The 20,097-nt window shown below is 38.8% G+C and overlaps 1 gene segment (V, D, J or C); it reads left to right on the top strand.

Moving 5' to 3' along the window:
- The window catches only part of LOC122791016, a 136,319-nt gene that overhangs the window by 99,020 nt on the left and 17,202 nt on the right, over window positions 1-20,097 (top strand). The window contains 1 exon segment of the C gene segment in view: window positions 14,824-14,937. Within this exon segment, the coding sequence occupies window positions 14,824-14,936 (113 nt within the window).

The raw sequence follows: 20,097 nt of genomic DNA, 5'->3' as shown, positions 1-20,097 counted from the left end.
ATGTTTAAAAGAGTTTCAGAAAAAAAGAAATATTACCTACACATGTCCCTCCACCCAAACAAAACAGGGCAAAGTCATATTCAGGTATTATGTGAATAGTGAAAAAGAGCAAAATAAATTTCTTCTTTCTTTAGGCTAGAAAGAAGGTGTACTAGAGAGGGAAGGAACAAAGCTGGTGACTCCCTCTTTTCCAACACTGTTGGAAAACATTGGAACCTGCTCCCCTCTGAACTTACCACTATTCCCTCTAAATCTCTCTTCAAAAAGAAAATTAAACTCCACCTCAAATCTCAATGGATGTGCCCCTGCACTAATCCTGACTAATCACTCTATGCCATCAGACAAATCACTTCATCATAAAACCCAACCCCCCTCTTATCTTACACTCTCTCCCTTTTTCAACCTCCCCCTCAAAAAAAAAAAAAAAAAAACATATATATTTTTTTATATTTTTTTATATTTTTAAAATGTAAATTTTTTTATGATGTTAACTGTATAACCTTTCTTGTAATTTTTTGGCTCAATTTGTGTTTACTCTTTGCATATTGTTACCCTTACTTTCTTGTAATTATCACAAATGTACTTCTTATTAAACTCTGGAGCTTAACTCCTCGTGCCTCTACTGAAAATGGACATGTATCCAGCTAGACTAGCCCGGTCAACAAATGTAAAATAAAATAAAAAAAATGATAAAAGCATGTATGCAGTTTATAGACACATCTCATAGACATTCACTGGAAATAGAAAATGTGATGGGAGAAAAAAGGATATATGTGTGTGTGTGTGTGTGTGTGTGTGTGTGTGTGTGTGTGTGCGTGTGTGTGTGTGTGTGTGTGTGTGTAGTAGACAAAGTGTTACTTGATTGGTGTTTAAAAACAAATGCAATATATTTGCAAAAATGGATTCTCTTACCCTGGTTATACTAGAATATACTACACCTGCATACTTTTTAAGATATATTTTTAAACCACAATAAAATGTATCATAAAGATACATTTTACTATTCTAAAGGCAGTCTTCAGCAGTCTGTGTAGCATAACACGTAGTACATTTGCCTTTGCTGCAGAGTGCTATGGGTTCTCTTTTCACAAGAGGTAGTTGGATTAATTTTATAATACTGATCCTGCAGTGCAGCATAAATGATGTGCTACACTCCTGAGAGCACCATCCTTCTGATGAGACATTAAACTAAGGTCCCATAAATGATGTGCTACATGTCCGAGAGCACCATCCTTCTGATGAGACACTAAACTAAGGTCCCATAAATGACATGCTACACTCTGGAGAGCGCCATCCTTCTCATGATACATTAAACTAAGGTGCCATAAATAATGTGTTACATTACTGAGAGCGCCATCCTTCTGATGAGACATTAAACTAAGGTCCCATAAATGACGTGCTACACTCCTGAGAGCACCATCCTTCTGAAGAGACATTAAAATAAGGTCCTATAAATGATGTGTTAAACTCCCAAGAAGCACCATCCTTCTGATGAGACATTAAACTAAGGTCCCATAAATGACGTGCTACACTCCCGAGACCACCATCCTTCTGATGAGGAATTAAACTAAGGTCCCATAAATTATGTGCTACACTCCTGAGAGCACCATCCTTCTGATGAGACATTAAACTAAGGTCCCATAAATGACATGCTATGCTCCTGACAGCACCATCCTTCTGATGAGACATTAAACTAAGGTCCCATAAATGACATGCTGTTCTCCCAAGAGCACTATCCTTCTGCTGAGACATTAAACTAAGGTCCCATACATGACATGCTATGCTCCTGAGAGTGCCATCCTCCTGATGAGACATTAAACTAAAGTCCCATAAATTACGTGCTACGCTCCTGAGAGTGCCATCCTTCTGATGAGACATTAAACTGAGGTCCCATAAATGATGTGCTATGGTCCTGAAAGCACCATCCTTCTGATGAGACATTAAACTAAGGTCCCATAAATGATGTGCTATGCTCCTGAGAGCACCATCCTTCTGAAGAGACATTAAACTAAGGTCCTATAAATGACGTGCTGTGCTCCTGAGAGCACCACTCTTCTGATGAGACATTAAAATAAGGTCCCATAAATGACGTGCTGCACTACTGACAGTGCCATCCTTCTCATGAAACATTAAACTAAGGTCTCATAAATTATGTGCTACACTCCTGAGAGCACAATCCTTCTGATAAGATATTAAACTGAGGTCCCATAAATGACATGCTACACTCCTGAGAGTGCTATCCTTCTGATGACATATTAAACTAAGGTCCCATAAATGATGTGTTACACTCCTGAGAGCACCATCCTTCTCATGAGACATTAAACAAAGGTATCATAAATAATGTGCTATGCTCCTGAGAGCACCATCCTTCTGATGAGACATTAAAGTAAGGTCCTATAACTAACATGCTGTGCTCCTGACAGCACTATCCTTCTGATGAGACATTAAGCTAAGGTTCCATAAATGACGTGCTACACTCCTAGGAGCACCATCCTTCTCATGAGACATTAAACTAAGGTCCCATAAATGATGTGCTGTACTCCCGAGAGCACCATCCTTCTGATGAGACATTAAACTATGGTCCCATAAATGAAGTGCTATGCTCCTGAGAGCACCATCCTTCAGATGAGACATTAAACTAAGGTCCCATAAAGGACATGCTGTTCTTCCAAGAGCACTATCCTTCTGATAAGACATTAAACTAAGGTCCCATAAATGACATGCTACACTCCTGAGAGCACCATCCTTCTGATGAGACATTAAACTAAGGTCCCATAAATGACATGCTGTTCTTCCAAGAGCACTATCCTTCTGATGAGACATTAAACTAAGGTCCCATAAATGACATGCTACACTCCTGAGAGCGCCATCCTTCTGATGAGACATTAAACTAAGGTCCCATAAATGACATGCTGTTATCCCAAGAGCACTATCCTTTTGATGAGACATTAAACTAAGGTCCCATAAATGACATGCTACACTCCTGAGAGCATCATCCTTCTGATGAGACATTAAACTGAGGTCCCATAAATGTCGTGCTATGCTCCTGAGAGCACCATCCTTCTGAGGAGACATTAAACTAAGGTCCCATAAATGATGTGCTACACTCCTGAGAGTGCCATCCTTCTGATGAGACATTAAACTAAGGTCATATAATTGATGTGCTGTGCTCCTGAGAGCGCCTTCCTTCTCAAGAGACATTATACTAAGCTCCCATAAATGAAGTCCTACACTCCTGAGAGCACCATCATTCTGATGATATTAAACTGAGGTCCCATAAATGATGTGCTACACTCCTGAGAGCGCCATCCTTCTCATGAGACACTAAACAAAGTTCCCATAAATGATGTGCTACGCTCCTGAGAGAACCATCCTTCTCATGAGACACTAAACTAAGGTCACATAAATGACGTGCTATTCTCCCAAGAGCACCATGCTTCTGATGAGACATTAAACTAAGGTCCCATAAATGACGTGCTACACTCCTGAGAGCACCATCCTTCTGATGAGACTTTAAACTAAGGTCCTATAAATGACATGCTGTGCTCCTGAGAGCACCATCCTTCTGATGAGACATTAAACTAAGGTCCCATAAATGACATGCTACACTCCTGGGAAAACTATCCTTCTCATGAGACATTAAACTAAGGTCCCATAAATTACATATCATGCTCCTGAGAGCACCATCCTTCTGATGAGACATTAAACTAAGGTCCCATAAATGAAGTGCTATGCTCCTGACAGCACCATTCTTCTGATGAAACATTAAACTAAGGTCCCAAAAATTTCATGCTACATTCCTGAGAGCACCATCCTTCTGATGAGACATTAAACTAAGGTCCCATAAATGACGTGCTGTTTTCCCGAGAGCACCATGCTTCTGATGAGACATTAAACTAAGGTCACATAAATGATGTGCTACACTCCTGAGAGCGCCATCCTTCTGATGAGACATTAAACTAAGGTACCATAAATGGCGTGCTAAACTGCCGAGACCACCATCCTTCTGATGAGACATTAAACTAAGGTCCCATAAATGATGTGCTGCACTCCTGAGAGCACCATCCTTCTGATGAGATATTAAACTAAGGTCCCATAAATGAAGTACTATGCTCCTGAGAGAGCCATGCCATGCTGTGCTCCTGAGAGCACCATTCTTCTGATGAGACATTAAGCTAAGGTTCCATAAATGATGTGCTACACTCCTGGGAGCACCAGCCTTCTCATGAGACATTAAACTAAGATCCCATAAATGAAGTGCTACGCTCCTGAGAGCACCATCCTTCTGATGAAACATTAAACTAAGGTCCCATAAATGACGTGCTACACTCCTGAGAGCACCATCCTTCTGATGAGACATTAAACTAAGGTCCCATAAATGACATGCTGTTCTCCCAAGAGCACTATCCTTTTGATGAGACATTAAACTAAGGTCCCATAAATGACATGCTACACTCCTGAGAGCACCATCCTCCTGATGAGACATTAAACTGAGGTCCCATAAATGTCGTGCTATGCTCCTGAGAGCACCATCCTTCTGAGGAGACATTAAACTAAGGTCCCATAAATGATGTGCTACACTCCTGAGAGTGCCATCCTTCTGATGAGACATTAAACTAAGGTCACATAATTGACGTGCTGTGCTCTTGAGAGCGCCTTCCTTCTCAAGAGACATTATACTAAGCTCCCATAAATGAAGTGCTACACTCCTGAGAGCACCATCATTCTGATGATATTAAACTGAGGTCCCATAAATGATGTGCTACACTCCTGAGAGTGCTATCCTTCTGATGACACATTAAACTAAGGTCCCATAAATGATGTGCTACACTTCCGAGAGCACCATCCTTCTGATGAGACACTAAACTAAGGTCCCATAAATGACGTGCTACACTCTGGAGAGCGCCATCCTTCTCATGATACATTAAACTAAGGTGCCATAAATAATGTGTTACATTACTGAGAGCGCCATCCTTCTGATGAGACATTAAACTAAGGTCCCATAAATGACGTGCTACACTCCTGAGAGCACCATCCTTCTGAAGAGACATTAAAATAAGGTCCTATAAATGATGTGTTAAACTCCCGAGAAGCACCATCCTTCTGATGAGACATTAAACTAAGGTCCCATAAATGACGTGCTACACTCCCGAGAGCACCATCCTTCTGATGAGGAATTAAACTAAGGTCCCATAAATTACGTGCTACACTCCTGAGAGCACCATCCTTCTGATGAGACATTAAACTAAGGTCCCATAAATGACATGCTATGCTCCTGACAGCACCATCCTTCTGATGAGACATTAAACTAAGGTCCCATAAATGACATGCTGTTCTCCCGAGAGCACTATCCTTCTGCTGAGACATTAAACTAAGGTCCCATACATGACATGCTACGCTCCTGAGAGTGCCATCCTCCTGATGAGACATTAAACTGAGATCCCATAAATTATGTGCTATTGTCCTGAAAGCACCATCCTTCTGATGAGACATTAAACTAAGGTTCCATAAATGAGGTGCTATGCTCCTGAGAGCACCATCCTTCTAAAGAGACATTAAACTAAGGTCCTATAAATGACGTGCTGTGCTCCTGAGAGCACCACTCTTCTAATGAGACATTAAAATAAGGTCCCATAAATGACGTGCTACACTACTGACAGTGCCATCCTTCTCATGAGACATTAAACTAAGGTCTCATAAATTATGTGCTACACTCCTGAGAGCACAATCCTTCTGATAAGATATTAAACCGAGGTCCCATAAATGACATGTTACACACCTGAGAGTGCTATCCTTCTGATGACATATTAAACTAAGGTCCCATAAATGATGTGTTACACTCCTGAGAGCACCATCCTTCTCATGAGATATTAAACAAAGGTATCATAAATAATGTGCTATGCTCCTGAGAGCACCATCCTTCTGATGAGACATTAAAGTAAGGTCCTATAACTAACATGCTGTGCTCCTGAGAGCACTATCCTTCTGATGAGACATTAAGCTAAGGTTCCATAAATGACGTGCTACACTCCTAGGAGCACCATCCTTCTCATGAGACATTAAACTAAGGTCCCATAAATGATGTGCTGTACTCCTGAGAGCACCATCCTTCTGATGAGACATTAAACTATGGTCCCATAAATGAAGTGCTATGCTCCTGAAAGCACCATCCTTCAGATGAGACATTAAACTAAGGTCCCATAAAGGACATGCTGTTCTTCCAAGAGCACTATCCTTCTGATGAGACATTAAACTAAGGTCCCATAAATGACATGCTACACTCCTGAGAGCACCATCCTTCTGATGAGACATTAAACTAAGGTCCCATAAATGACATGCTGTTCTTCCAAGAGCACTATCCTTCTGATGAGACATTAAACTAAGGTCCCATAAATGACATGCTACACTCCTGAGAGCACCATCCTTCTGATGAGACATTAAACGAAGGTCCCATAAATGACATGCTGTTATCCCAAGAGCACTATCCTTTTGATGAGACATTAAACTAAGGTCCCATAAATGACATGCTACACTCCTGAGAGCATCATCCTTCTGATGAGACATTAAACTGAGGTCCCATAAATGTGGTGCTATGCTCCTGAGAGCACCATCCTTCTGAGGAGACATTAAACTAAGGTCCCATAAATGATGTGCTACACTCCTGAGAGTGCCATCCTTCTGATGAGACATTAAACTAAGGTCACATAATTGACGTGCTGTGCTCCTGAGAGCGCCTTCCTTCTCAAGAGACATTATACTAAGCTCCCATAAATGAAGTGCTACACTCCTGAGAGCACCATCATTCTGATGATATTAAACTGAGGTCCCATAAATGATGTGCTACACTCCTGAGAGCGCCATCCTTCTCATGAGACACTAAACAAAGGTCCCATAAATGATGTGCTACGCTCCTGAGAGAACTCTCATGAGACACTAAACTAAGGTCACATAAATGACGTGCTGTTCTCCCAAGAGCACCATGCTTCTGATGAGACATTAAACTAAGGTCCCATAAATGACTTGCTACACTCCTGAGAGCACCATCCTTCTGATGAGACATTAAACTAAGGTCCTATAAATGACATGCTGTGCTCCTGAGAGCACCATCCTTCTGATGAGACATTAAACTAAGGTCCCATAAATGACGTGCTACACTTCTGGGAAAACTATCCTTCTCATGAGACATTAAACTAAGGTCCCATACATTACATATCATGCTCCTGAGAGCACCATCCTTCTGATGAGACATTAAACTAAGGTCCCATAAATGAAGTGCTATGCTCCTGACAGCACCATTCTTCTGATGAAACATTAAACTAAGGTCCCAAAAATTTCGTGCTACATTCCTGAGAGCACCATCCTTCTGATGAGACATTAAACTAAGGTCCCATAAATGACGTGCTGTTTTCCCGAGAGCACCATGCTTCTGATGAGACATTAAACTAAGGTCCCATAAATGATGTGCTACACTCCGGAGAGCGCCATCCTTCTGATGAGACATTAAACTAAGGTACCATAAATGGCGTGCTAAACTGCCGAGACCACCATCCTTCTGATGAGACATTAAACTAAGGTCCCATAAATGACGTGCTGCACTCCTGAGAGCACCATCCTTCTGATGAGATATTAAACTAAGGTCCCATAAATGAAGTACTATGCTCCTGAGAGAGCCATGCCATGCTGTGCTCCTGAGAGCACCATCCTTCTGATGAGACATTAAGCTAAGGTTCCATAAATGATGTGCTACACTCCTGGGAGCACCATCCTTCTCATGAGACATTAAACTAAGATCCCATAAATGAAGTGCTACACTCCTGAGAGCACCATCCTTCTGATGAAACATTAAACTATGGTCCCATAAATGACGTGCTACACTCCTGAGAGCACCATCCTTCTGATGAGACATTAAACTAAGGTCCCATAAATGACATGCTGTTCTCCCAAGAGCACTATCCTTTTGATGAGACATTAAACTAAGGTCCCATAAATGACATGCTACACTCCTAAGAGCACCATCCTTCTGATGAGACATTAAACTGAGGTCCCATAAATGTCGTGCTATGCTCCTGAGAGCACCATCCTTCTGAGGAGACATTAAACTAAGGTCCCATAAATGATGTGCTACACTCCTAAGAGTGCCATCCTTCTGATGAGACATTAAACTAAGGTCACATAATTGATGTGCTGTGCTCTTGAGAGCGCCTTCTTTCTCAAGAGACATTATACTAGCTCCCATAAATGAAGTGCTACACTCCTGAGAGCACCATCATTCTGATGATATTAAACTGAGGTCCCATAAATGATGTGCTACACTCCTGAGAGTGCTATCCTTCTGATGACACATTAAACAAAGGTCCCATAAATGATGTGCTATGCTCCTGAGAGAACCATCCATCTCATGAGACACTAAACTAAGGTCACAAAAATGACATGCTGTTCTCCCAAGAGCACCATGCTTCTGATGAGACATTAAACTAAGGTCCCATAAATGACATGCTACACGCCTGAGAGCACCATCCTTCTGATGAGACATTAAACTTAGGTCCTATAAATGACATGCTGTGCTCCTGAGAGCACCATCCTTCTGATGAGACATTAAACTAAGGTCCCATAAATGACGTGCTACACTCCTGGGAAAACTATCCTTCTCATGAGACATTAAACTAAGGTCCCATAAATTACATATTGTGCTCCTGAGAGCACCATCCTTCTGATGAGACATTAAACTAAGGTCACATAATTGATGTGCTGTGCTCTTGAGAGCGCCTTCTTTCTCAAGAGACATTATACTAGCTCCCATAAATGAAGTGCTACACTCCTGAGAGCACCATCATTCTGATGATATTAAACTGAGGTCCCATAAATGATGTGCTACACTCCTGAGAGTGTTATCCTTCTGATGACACATTAAACTAAGGTCCCATAAATGATGTGCTACGCTCCTGAGAGCGCCATCCTTCTCATGAGACACTAAACAAAGGTCCCATAAATGATGTGCTATGCTCCTGAGAGAACCATCCTTCTCATGAGACACTAAACTAAGGTCACATAAATGACATGCTGTTCTCCCAAGAGCACCATGCTTCTGATGAGACATTAAACTAAGGTCCCATAAATGACGTGCTACATGCCTGAGAGCACCATCCTTCTGATGAGACATTAAACTAAGGTCCTATAAATGACATGCTGTGCTCCTGAGAGCACCATCCTTCTGATGAGACATTAAACTAAGGTCCCATAAATGACGTGCTACACTCCTGGGAAAACTATCCTTCTCATGAGACATTAAACTAAGGTCCCATAAATTACATATCGTGCTCCTGAGAGCACCATCCTTCTGATGAGACATTAAACTAAGGTCCCATAAATGAAGTGCTACACTCCTGACAGCACCATTCTTCTGATAAAACATTAAACTAAGGTCCCAAAAATTTCGTGCTACATTCCTGAGAGCACCATCCTTCTGATGAGACATTAAACTAAGGTCCCATAAATGACGTGCTGTTTTCCCAAGAGCACCATGCTTCTGATGAGACATTAAACTAAGGTCCCATAAATGATGTGCTACACTCCTGAGAGCGCCATCCTTCTGATGAGACATTAAACTAAGGTACCATAAATGGCGTGCTAAACTGCCGAGACCACCATCCTTCTGATGAGACATTAAACTAAGGTCCTATAAATGACGTGCTACACTCCTGAGAGCACCATCCTTCTGATGAGATATTAAACTAAGGTCCCATAAATGAAGTAATATGCTCCTGAGAGAGCCATCCTTCTGATGAGACATTAAACTAAGGTCCCATAAATTAAATGCTATGCCTTTGAGAGCACCATCCTTCTGATGAGACATTAAACTAAGGTCCCATAAATGACATTCTGCACTCCTGAGAGCACCATCCTTCTGATGAGACATTAAACTGAAGTCCCATAAATGACGTGCTCTTCTCCCGAGAGTGCCATCCTTCTGATGAGCCCCCCACCTAGTCTGATTTTATAGTTTCTGCTTTTGGTTTTATATTGTTCAGTCAAACCAAACTACCCACAGCCCCCCTAACTATATATACTAACTCCAGGGTTGCACTACAGTGGGGAAAAGGATATATTCCTTTTACTTGCCTTGCAGTGTTCCACACTGCCAGTACTAATTGTCAGGGAAATGAGTTTTAGGGGAAATGATGGTAACCTATATATATATATATATATATATATATATATATATATATATATATATATATATATTTAGGGATCTACTGTGTAAGACTGAAGCACCCTAATGTCGAATGTAAGACACTGATAAACGTATTTCAATCAAACACAATAGGAAAAAATTAAATCAATAATAGCGAGAGAGGAAAACTATTCCCTCTCCCAATATTAAAACTAAATAGCCCCATAACATTAGCCTCAAACATGTCTGAATAGCGTCTGTGCTACAGAAGGTTTTAATGATATTAAGCTGTACGGTTAGGGTTGGGGGAAGGGGCAGCATTATGGTTAGGGTTAGCACCCATTACTATTTTTTTTGAATACTAATCTATAATTCCTCCACAGAAGACATACTTCTTTAATTTCTTTTATCAAACACTCCCATTGTATGATGACTATGTAATTTTTCCCACATTTTATCCCTAGCAAAGATACTTCATTCACTGAAAAATATAGCCAAACCCTTACTTTTGTCTTTATCCAAGGTCATTATCATTTCCTTTAAATATCCATTTGGAGAAACCAGCACTTCTCTCATCCATACTTTTTTCTTAGTAATTATAACTATATCATCGGCATTTATCAAAAAATACTGGAATCATCTCATTTTGCATCACATATCTAGCATCTTTCATTTTATAAACTACTTCACTCACTATCATATTCATCACCAAGGCAAACAGCATTCCACTGCTGGGACACTCTTGTCTCATACCACACTTCATGCATGTTTCTTTATCGGCTACACATTCACTAATACTCTCAGTCTATTATTTTGATATGCTGACATACACACTCTCCTAATTCTGTTACCTATTCTGTTCTTCTTCATAACATTCCACAAAGCACCATGCCCTACCATATCAGATGCTTTGCTAATATCACCTATTATAAAGTTCACATCCTCCCTCTAACATATACCATGCAGAGTTTTTCTCACAACCAATAACAATTCTTGACATCCCCTCCCTTTTATACCATATATACTTTCCTCCATAATATTCCTCATCCTTCATTCCATTCTGCTCTGTATTATTCTTATCATAAAATGTGTAACCTCTGTTATTTAGTGTGATGGGTCTCCAATTTTTATACTTCATTTTTCTAATTTTTCTTCCATTTAATGTTAATATCCCACTACATAGCTCTTAATAAACAGACCCTTCCTTTAACCATTCATTTAATACATTTACAAACTATACTTTTGACAATGCATTAATTCCTTGTACATTCCATACCATGTACAGTCTGGGCTTGATACAGAATCAACATTAACTTTCTTAATTCATTCACTAATAGTAATTTCCTTTTCAAATTCTTCCTTAACTCTTTCTGGATTCTCTTTTCTTTTCTTTTCTTTCTTTCTTCTTACTCTTATGTATATTTTCCACATGCTGTATTAAAATACTCATTATTTGTCTTGTGTTGTTTTACGTCTCCTTTTACATTTTTCATTTATCTCATTATACAAATACTCTTCTCTACTATTTTACCCAAATATGCAGATAACCCCTCCCTCTGCCCTGTAAATAATATCACTGCCTAATCAGTAATTTCTTCATTTTTTCTTGATTTCTCTTACGTGTCTTTTCCCATATGGTAATACTATGTTTTTATCCAAAATTTCTACTACATTTCTATATATTTTCCCATACTTCATGCTCTCTTCCTTTGTTACATCATCCTGCTATTGCAAAAATACTTTTCATACTACTTTTTAAATTCATTCCTCCCTTCAGATCAGTTTTTATAGAAATCATTCATGGCTTTAGATATATATATATATATATATATATATATATATATATATATATATATATATATATATTCATGGTTATATGATCCTTCCATAACTGCAATGCTTCCTACTCTCCAGTTTCATCCCATAATTTCTCATTTATTCTTTTTATTCCCTTTCCTATTTTAATATACTTCCATTTCTTCCATCACCAAATGGCCTGAAAACCCTATCACAGCTATATCATCATCTGCTACCCCCAAGTCTTCCGATAATTCAAAATAATCAATTTCAGATCCAAGTGACCCCTTCTATAAGTTCATTGACTTTTGTTACACACAGCTAATTTACCAAATGTTATCATCCTCCCCTTTCTTTTTACATTTTCCCCTTAAATCACAATTAAAGTCCTCTGCAATTATAAGTTTCATGTTAACCACCATGTAGTCTAATATTTGATAAAACAGATTCTCGCTTTTCATAGTACTTAGATATTCATGTAACACTATAATTCTATAATTTAATAAACATGTTCTCTCCACCTCGCATCCACAATAGTTAACCTTCTCATCCTTATCAATGTTATATCTAGTATCTTTATATCTTGGTATGTTTTTACACAACACAGCAACTCCAGAACAGCATTCACTTCCTATGTTCCTTAATATTTCTGCTTGCAGTCTGTCTTTGTGTGCCAGGAATCTTACATCTTCAAATAAAATAATATCCACATCATATTTAGCATACCGTTCTAGTATCCCTACCCTCTTACAGTATCAATAATACTGTTCACATTTACTGAAAGCACTCTAAAATGATTGCATTTCCTTCTTTTTAAGGTTAGGGAAATATTTTAAAATGTTTGTCTTATTCTTACTCTTTGCAAATTGAATTTTTTCCTGGGTTTATGTACAAATAATCCTTGATTCTCAGAATCAGATTTTTCAATGGCTATAACTTCAAAAAAATATTAGTATCAATACCTTCTATTGACATGTCTTCCTACATGTAGCCTCCTCATTTCCCCTCCATTTTTTTATTTTCTTCTGTAGTTTCTCCTACTTCACCCTCTCCCCCACCCTCTTTTTGTATGTCTGTTTTTCCCTTTCACCTTCTTTTTCATTATTTAATGTTTACTCATGACAATCCATCCAAAAGTGTCTCATTTATTTACACAAACTGCATTCAGGCACACCCCTTCTTGCTCTGTGTTCTTTCTCCCCAAACTGGTTACATTGTACCTTGTCAAAAGTATTAATTAAATGGGAAAGTCCCTACAAAAGAAACATAATTTAGGCTGCGCATATGTTAATGTTCCTGTCTGACCAGCCACAAAAATAATACCTGGCAAATGTTTCTCCGTGTGTTTTTTTTTTTCACATTTTAAAACAGCTTCCATCCTCCATTCTCCATTTCATATGTTTCGCTCATCTCTAATTTCATAGTATTATCAACAGTTTCACATAGACCCTGCATGCATTTTAACATTTCTTTCTTCCAGTTCATCAATTCTAAACTGTAAAGTAGCATTTATATTACTACCAGAAAACAAATAGCTCTTCCACAGATAAATGTCCTTTTTGTTGCACACTTCTGGAAATGTCATCATTAGTCCATCAGTTTCAAATGATTAGTCACAAAAAGTCTCTGCCCCAATATGTATAAAAGTCTGAATTTCTTGAGCTTTAAAACACAGAATAGTTACCAAATTTCCCATACATAATATCTATTACAGAGTCATTTTTGTTCTTATTCACACAGTTGGGCTTCACTTCTTTCTAAAATCAGTTTTACTTACAGTTTCTTACTGCTGTTTTTTTTTTCTTGCCTGCTGTCACTACTGCATATTTTTATTTACTGCATTATCTGCTGCCATAAAACCAGATACCTTCTCGGTTTGTTGCTGCTTTCCTCTTTTACTTTTTACATTTTCTGCTGACACATCACTGGGTTCCTTTTCCACATTACCGTCCTTAGCACTTGCAAAGAAAGTTATCTGCTATATCACCCCATGAAACAGAACTGTCACCTGGATCATCCTGCTCAATTAATTTTAACAAAACATCATTGGCAAGCCCTCCTGACACCAATTCTGTTATCTGTACCACTTCAAAAGACACTCTTAATTCTTTCTCCATGGAGACAGCTAAACACTGCTCATTTGTAACATCCACCAAACAGGAATCTCGGTTCACATACTGAAGCTCCATATTGAACATTTTTTCTCCAGGTGGCCATGGTGGTGCAGCGGTTAGCATTGCCGCCTCACAGCAAGAGGTTCTCCGGTTCGATTCTTGGCTGGTGTGCCTTCTGTGTGGAGTCTGCATGTCCTCCCTGTGGTCATGTGGGTTTCCTCTGGGTGCTCCAGTTTCCTCCCACATCCCAAAGACATGCTGTAGGTGTATTGGACACTCTAAATTGGCCCTAGGTGTGAGTGTGTGCATGTGTGCCTTCTGTGGAAGGTTGGGCGTCGGGCTGACAACTCGACACTGTAAAACTCCACTGCCAATCATGAGAGGATGGGTAATCTGCTGTGGCGACCCCTAACTTGGAAAAAGCTGGAAGAAGAAGATACTCACTTTCTACTTCCAAATTCACCATAGATTTTCTCTTCTCCTCATCTATGCTGCTGCTTCCTTTAGGAATCTTCTTTGCTGCTATATGACCCTCTGGGACTTTAAAGAGTAGGTGACATTCCCTGGTGGCTTGACCAAATTTCCATTAGTCAGTATGAATATCATCTCAGGTCTCCTCTGAAAAGATGCCATTGGCCTAGTGAGAATGATCTGTTCAGCAAAATTGAATAAAAATGTTACAGTCTTTGTGTTGATCTGTGACTGGAATTCTCATGTATTATAAAATATATATCTTTTCAGTTTCAGATGACTCCAGATTAAACCTGATGTCCATGACTGTTTTGGGCCTGAGAGTTTTGCTTCTGAAAACCATCTCATTCAATGTTTTGATGACTGCTCGATATTTGATGTGATGTAAGACTTTTAATCACATGCAATACACTTTTAGTGTTTGTTTGTATGTATTTAACTTATAACTTTAAAATTTATAGCAATTTTATTAATCTAATTCAGAAACAAGACAACAAAGTATATATATGTGTGTGTGTGTGTGTGTGTGTGTGTGTGTGTGTGTGTGTGTGTGTGTGTGTGTGTGTGTGTGTGTGTGTGTGTATAAAGAGAGATACTTGTCACACTATTGGTTTGGTGTGTCCCCCTCCAACATGTATACTAACCAGAGACAGGCAATGAAACATATGATATACTTTTTATGGAATAGGAATTTGAAATAACTGTCATTTCTCACACAATAATTTCCTTATGGCTACAAGTTTATATTTAGTCTCATCTTATGACACAGAAAAAAATAAAGTGTTTATTATACATTATACAATACACAGTATAGACTATACCGTTATAAAGTATACATCAAGGGTAGTAGTTAGTGTCATTTTTAATTGGTTCTCCTGGTCAAACTCCAGGTCAAACATTTTGACTGTAAGCCTAGAGCAAAATATGGATTTCAGTATTTTAAGAAAAATAAGTCAGGGCATATAAAGAGAACCATTTCAGAAGGGCATGCAACACTATTTGTTATGAACATTAGTTCACTAGATGTGATTCTCAGTAGCTTTTTGACAGTTTTCTTTAAGTTATTCACTCAGAAGCACTAGGAGTTAACCTGTGGTTAAAGCTATTAATCTACAGTAGATCTCAGACCAATGCATTTGGTGCCTCAGTACTGTACAGTTACTGGTCACTTATGATGCCATGTGAATGCTTGCCACAATCTGCAGGATTATTTTATATAATGCACTTACTTTGCAAAGTAAACATTTTTTTAAATATTTTTTTTTCCATTTCATACCTAGGCACTGATCTTAATAGACCATTTTCATGTTCATACAGGGAAAAAGTGGCAACAGTTCTTCACAAAGAAAGTGCATAAATAAGAAAATAACTATCAAAAATCCTTTGGAGAATTAAACTACAGTGTGTATGGAGTAACAGAAACAAATAGCAAATTATGACTCAATGTTACTAATTAGTGACAGGCAGCAAAAACAGCATGCAAACAATTGTAGTTTTATTAAAGTGAACTATTTACAGTATGTACAAACATAAGGTAGGTAGGTAGATTAGAAGTAGAAAGGGAAAAAGTGAGGAAAGAGGGGGATGGTGAGAGGAAGGTCAAGCAGAGAACAATCATTGGAAAGTGTACAGTACAATAAAATTACTATGTTAGCGAGGCAGAGTAGGGAGGTGTGAATTTATAATTTAGTCAGTGCTTCATTTTTGGTAGTATTTACAAATGACTAGTTTAGTCAAGTATTTCTCAGAGTTAATCAGAATTCTTGCTTGGAGGGAATTAAATAGAGTTTGGTAGAGAAGCGTTCCCAAATGTGGGGGGTCATTATTGAGAAACTGTTCTGTAGTGAGTATCTTATTTCTCAGGGAGAAAGGGGCGGAGGGTGTAGTCTGAGAGAGAGAGATCTAAGGTCGTATGTAATAAGTATTTAATGTTTCATCTGGACAAAAAAGGAGAAGGCATGTGAGTTTAGTTATTTATATATGAGTGGCATCAAAAACTTGCTTTAGAGAGTACATGACAGTGATGTTATCTTTTGAAAGCTAAGGAGATAAATTTGAAAATATTATTATCAGTTTCTAGAACAATGAAAGCTTTGCTGGAGACATTAGCTATGAGAGGTAGGCTGTATTCTAATTGAGTCAGCAGGATACCTTGGACAATTAATGCTCTCCTGTGAGGTATAAGGAAGTGAAAGCTTTCTTGCTCAAAATAGAAGTAAATTGATTTTTGATTTGGTTTTAGTAACATGAAATTGGAAGTTTAAGTTTTTGTCAAACCAGATCGTGAGTCACATAAAGCATGGGGTTGCTGCTAAGAATTTGGTACTGCTATATTGTATGACCCAACGCTTTGGAGCTGTTATAAATTCATAGACAATTACTACACTAGTTGCCCTTGTGGGTCATTTTAAGCCTGAGTAATTCCCCCAAGGGTGAAAAATCAAACCCTGCATCTCATGTTTGTTAAGTAAACACTTTAACCATTATGCCAACCACTATGATGTTTTTGTTTGGTGTTGAATATTATGGCTTTAGTATTTTCTTTGGTTTGGAATCAGTTTATGATAAGCCAATGGGAAAAGAGGTTGAGGTCATCTTCTGTTTCTTAATAGTGGCAGAGGAGCAGCTGCCCCTATAAATGGCCATTTGATCAGGGTAAAGAATGAAGTGATTTGTGGAACTGCTGCAGTCAGATTATTGCTAAACAGGAAGACGAGTACTGGAGATAAGATTGGTCACTCAGGAGGACACTTGTGTGGCACTGATGAGAGAGATATGCGTGGGCAGATGTAGACTTGAAATGTGGTAGGAGTGATTGATGCATTCAAGATGGAGGTGGGATTACATCAAGGATCAGCTCTGAGCTCTTTCTTATTCACAATGGTGACAGACAGGTTGACAGATGAGAACACAGGAGTCCCCATGGACTATTATGTTTGTGGATGACATTGTGATCTGTAATGAGAGTATGGAACAGGTGGAGGAGACCCTGGAGAGGTGGAGATATGCTCTAGACAGGAGAGGAATGAAAGTCAGCAGGACTAGGACAGAATATATGTGTGTGAATGAGAGGGAGGATAGAGGAATGGTGAGGATGCAGAGAGTAGAGTTGGTGAAGGTGGATAAGTTTAAGTACTTGGGATCAACAGCTCAGAGTAATGGTGAGTGTGGAAGAGAGGTGAAGAAGAGAGTGCAGGCAGGGTGGAGTGGGTTGAGAAGAGTGTCAGGAATGATTTGTGACAGACGGATACCAGTAAGAGTGAAAGGGAAGGTCTACAAGATGGTAGTGAGACCAGCTATGTTATATGGGTTGGAGTTGGTGGCACTGACAAAAAGACAGGAGTCAAACCTGGATGTGATAGAGTTACAAATGCTAGGATTGACATTGTATGTGATGAGGATGGGCAAGATTAGAAATGAGTATGTTAGAGGGTCAGCTCAAGTTGGACGATTTGGAGACAAAACCAGAGAGGTGAGACTGCATTGGTTTGGACATGTGCAGAGGAGGAAATCTGGGTATATTGGGGGAAGGATGCTAAGGATGGAGCTGCCAGGTAAGAGAAAAACAAGAAGGCCTAAGATAAGGTTTATGGATGTGGTGAGAGAGGACATGCAGATGGTTAGTGTGACAGAGCAAGATGCAGAGGACAGGAAGAAATAGAAACAGATGATCCGCTGTGGTGACCCCTAACAGGAGCAGGTGAAAGTAAAAGAAGAAAAGAAGATTTAGACCTGAAATGATCTATTGGTGAGAAAGTCCTGAACTAAGAGAGGGAGAGAGATAGAATACTGTCTGATGCCAGCTGTGATAATGGAGTTTATAAGGAGTTCATGGTATAGTAGTTCAAAGGGTTTAATCAGGTCAATAAACATTGAATCTCTGAGTGTGCCTTTGTTCATGCTTAGGAGTATGTCATAGGTATGATACTGTGCTGTGACTAGACCAAACAACATTGTTGTGGGGGAAAATATGCTGTATTTTTAAATGTAATCTGAAAGTTGAGTGAATATTATTTTTTTAAGAATGTTGCCCTGGGCTGGTAATATAGATTTAGGTCTAAAATCTATGGTTCAGTCTGCTTTAGGGACTTTAGAAATGGGTTTTGCTATGACTGGCTTCTTTCAAAGATCCCATGTTATTTGAGAAGAGATAATGAAGCTACAGTGATAGAATGTGGTCCTTGGATAACTGTATACACCCAGATAGAATATTGTCATTGCCTGTGGGAACAGCACTGACTACTACAGTTTTTAATAGAAGTCTTTTTTATCTTCTTGCAGGAAATGGAGGGTATCTATTGTGGATTGACGGGAGCCAGGTGAGATGTATGAGGTGGGTTGATTTGAGGCAGATCAGAATTCACTTTTAGAAAGTCTACGGAGGTGCATCTGCCAACAGACATCACTCTCAACTGTCCAGATTTTCACAGAATGACCAGATATTTGCTACATATTTTGGTCTCATCATCATAAAATGTGTGGTTTTCAGGCAAATCAGTGAAGATTGAAGTCACTAAATAATGACAGACATTTGAGTTTCAGACTTCATAACCTTCAGAAAATGCATGATAATACAAAGTGTGTTATTCTAGCAATTTTCTAAGTTGATGAGAGCAATAATTAAAATCTGTTCCTATTGTTGGCCCGTTTCCTCTCCATTATTTTGGCTTTCTCCACATTTCTTGCATTAAGAAATTGAGAGGTATGGCCACCAAGAATGGGAATGATACCTTCTATCATTTGACTGAAACTCATTTCCTCAAAACAGGTATATGCCCTGTTCCCCTCTCTAGTGCGATCCTGGAGTTAGTATATATAGTAAGGGGAGGTGAAGCCCCTGACATTGGGGGTGTTGGGGTGTAGCCCCCACCTATTTTAAATGTTGTAAACCATAGACATGGATTCTTACAAGTCAAATGAATAACTCTTTCCAGAAAATAACATATACCCAAACTATGTGGGGGGCTGTGTCCCCCTGCACCCCCCACGCCCCGCTTAACTATATATTCCAACTCCAAAATCGCACTACAGTGGGTAAAGGGATGTATTTCCCTAACCGCACTGTACCGTGATCCCTGTAAATCCCTTCAAATGTTATATTTGTGAATACATAGTCCATTCGCAAATATAACTTTCGCTCGTGTAACCTGCACACATATGAAGTATTCGAACATCTGTAGTTTGAATACTTCATAGCCGTAATGGTAATGCAGCGACATTTCAGTGGTAAACCATATATATATATATATATATATATATATATATATATATATATATATACATACATATATATATATATTTATATATACACACACACACACATATATATATATATATATATATATATATATATATATATATATATACTTGTCATACTGTTCTAGAGGTTCTAGACTGAATAAATATTTGCATTTTGTGATAAAATGCAAACCATGGAATGTCCATCTCATATGAGCAGTTAACATTTGGATGAGCTTGATGGGAAAGAAGATAAGACAGACATATTGCTTGTTGAAAGACAGCAATTTCTGTTTAGCTAAATGT

The sequence above is a fragment of the Protopterus annectens genome, chromosome 16.part0 (genome assembly GCF_019279795.1).
Source record: "Protopterus annectens isolate FY-2018-M chromosome 16.part0, PAN1.0, whole genome shotgun sequence".
Lineage (NCBI taxonomy): Eukaryota > Metazoa > Chordata > Ceratodontiformes > Protopteridae > Protopterus > Protopterus annectens.
Note: the sequence above shows the minus strand (reverse complement) of the source record. Positions and strands in the feature narration are given on the sequence as shown.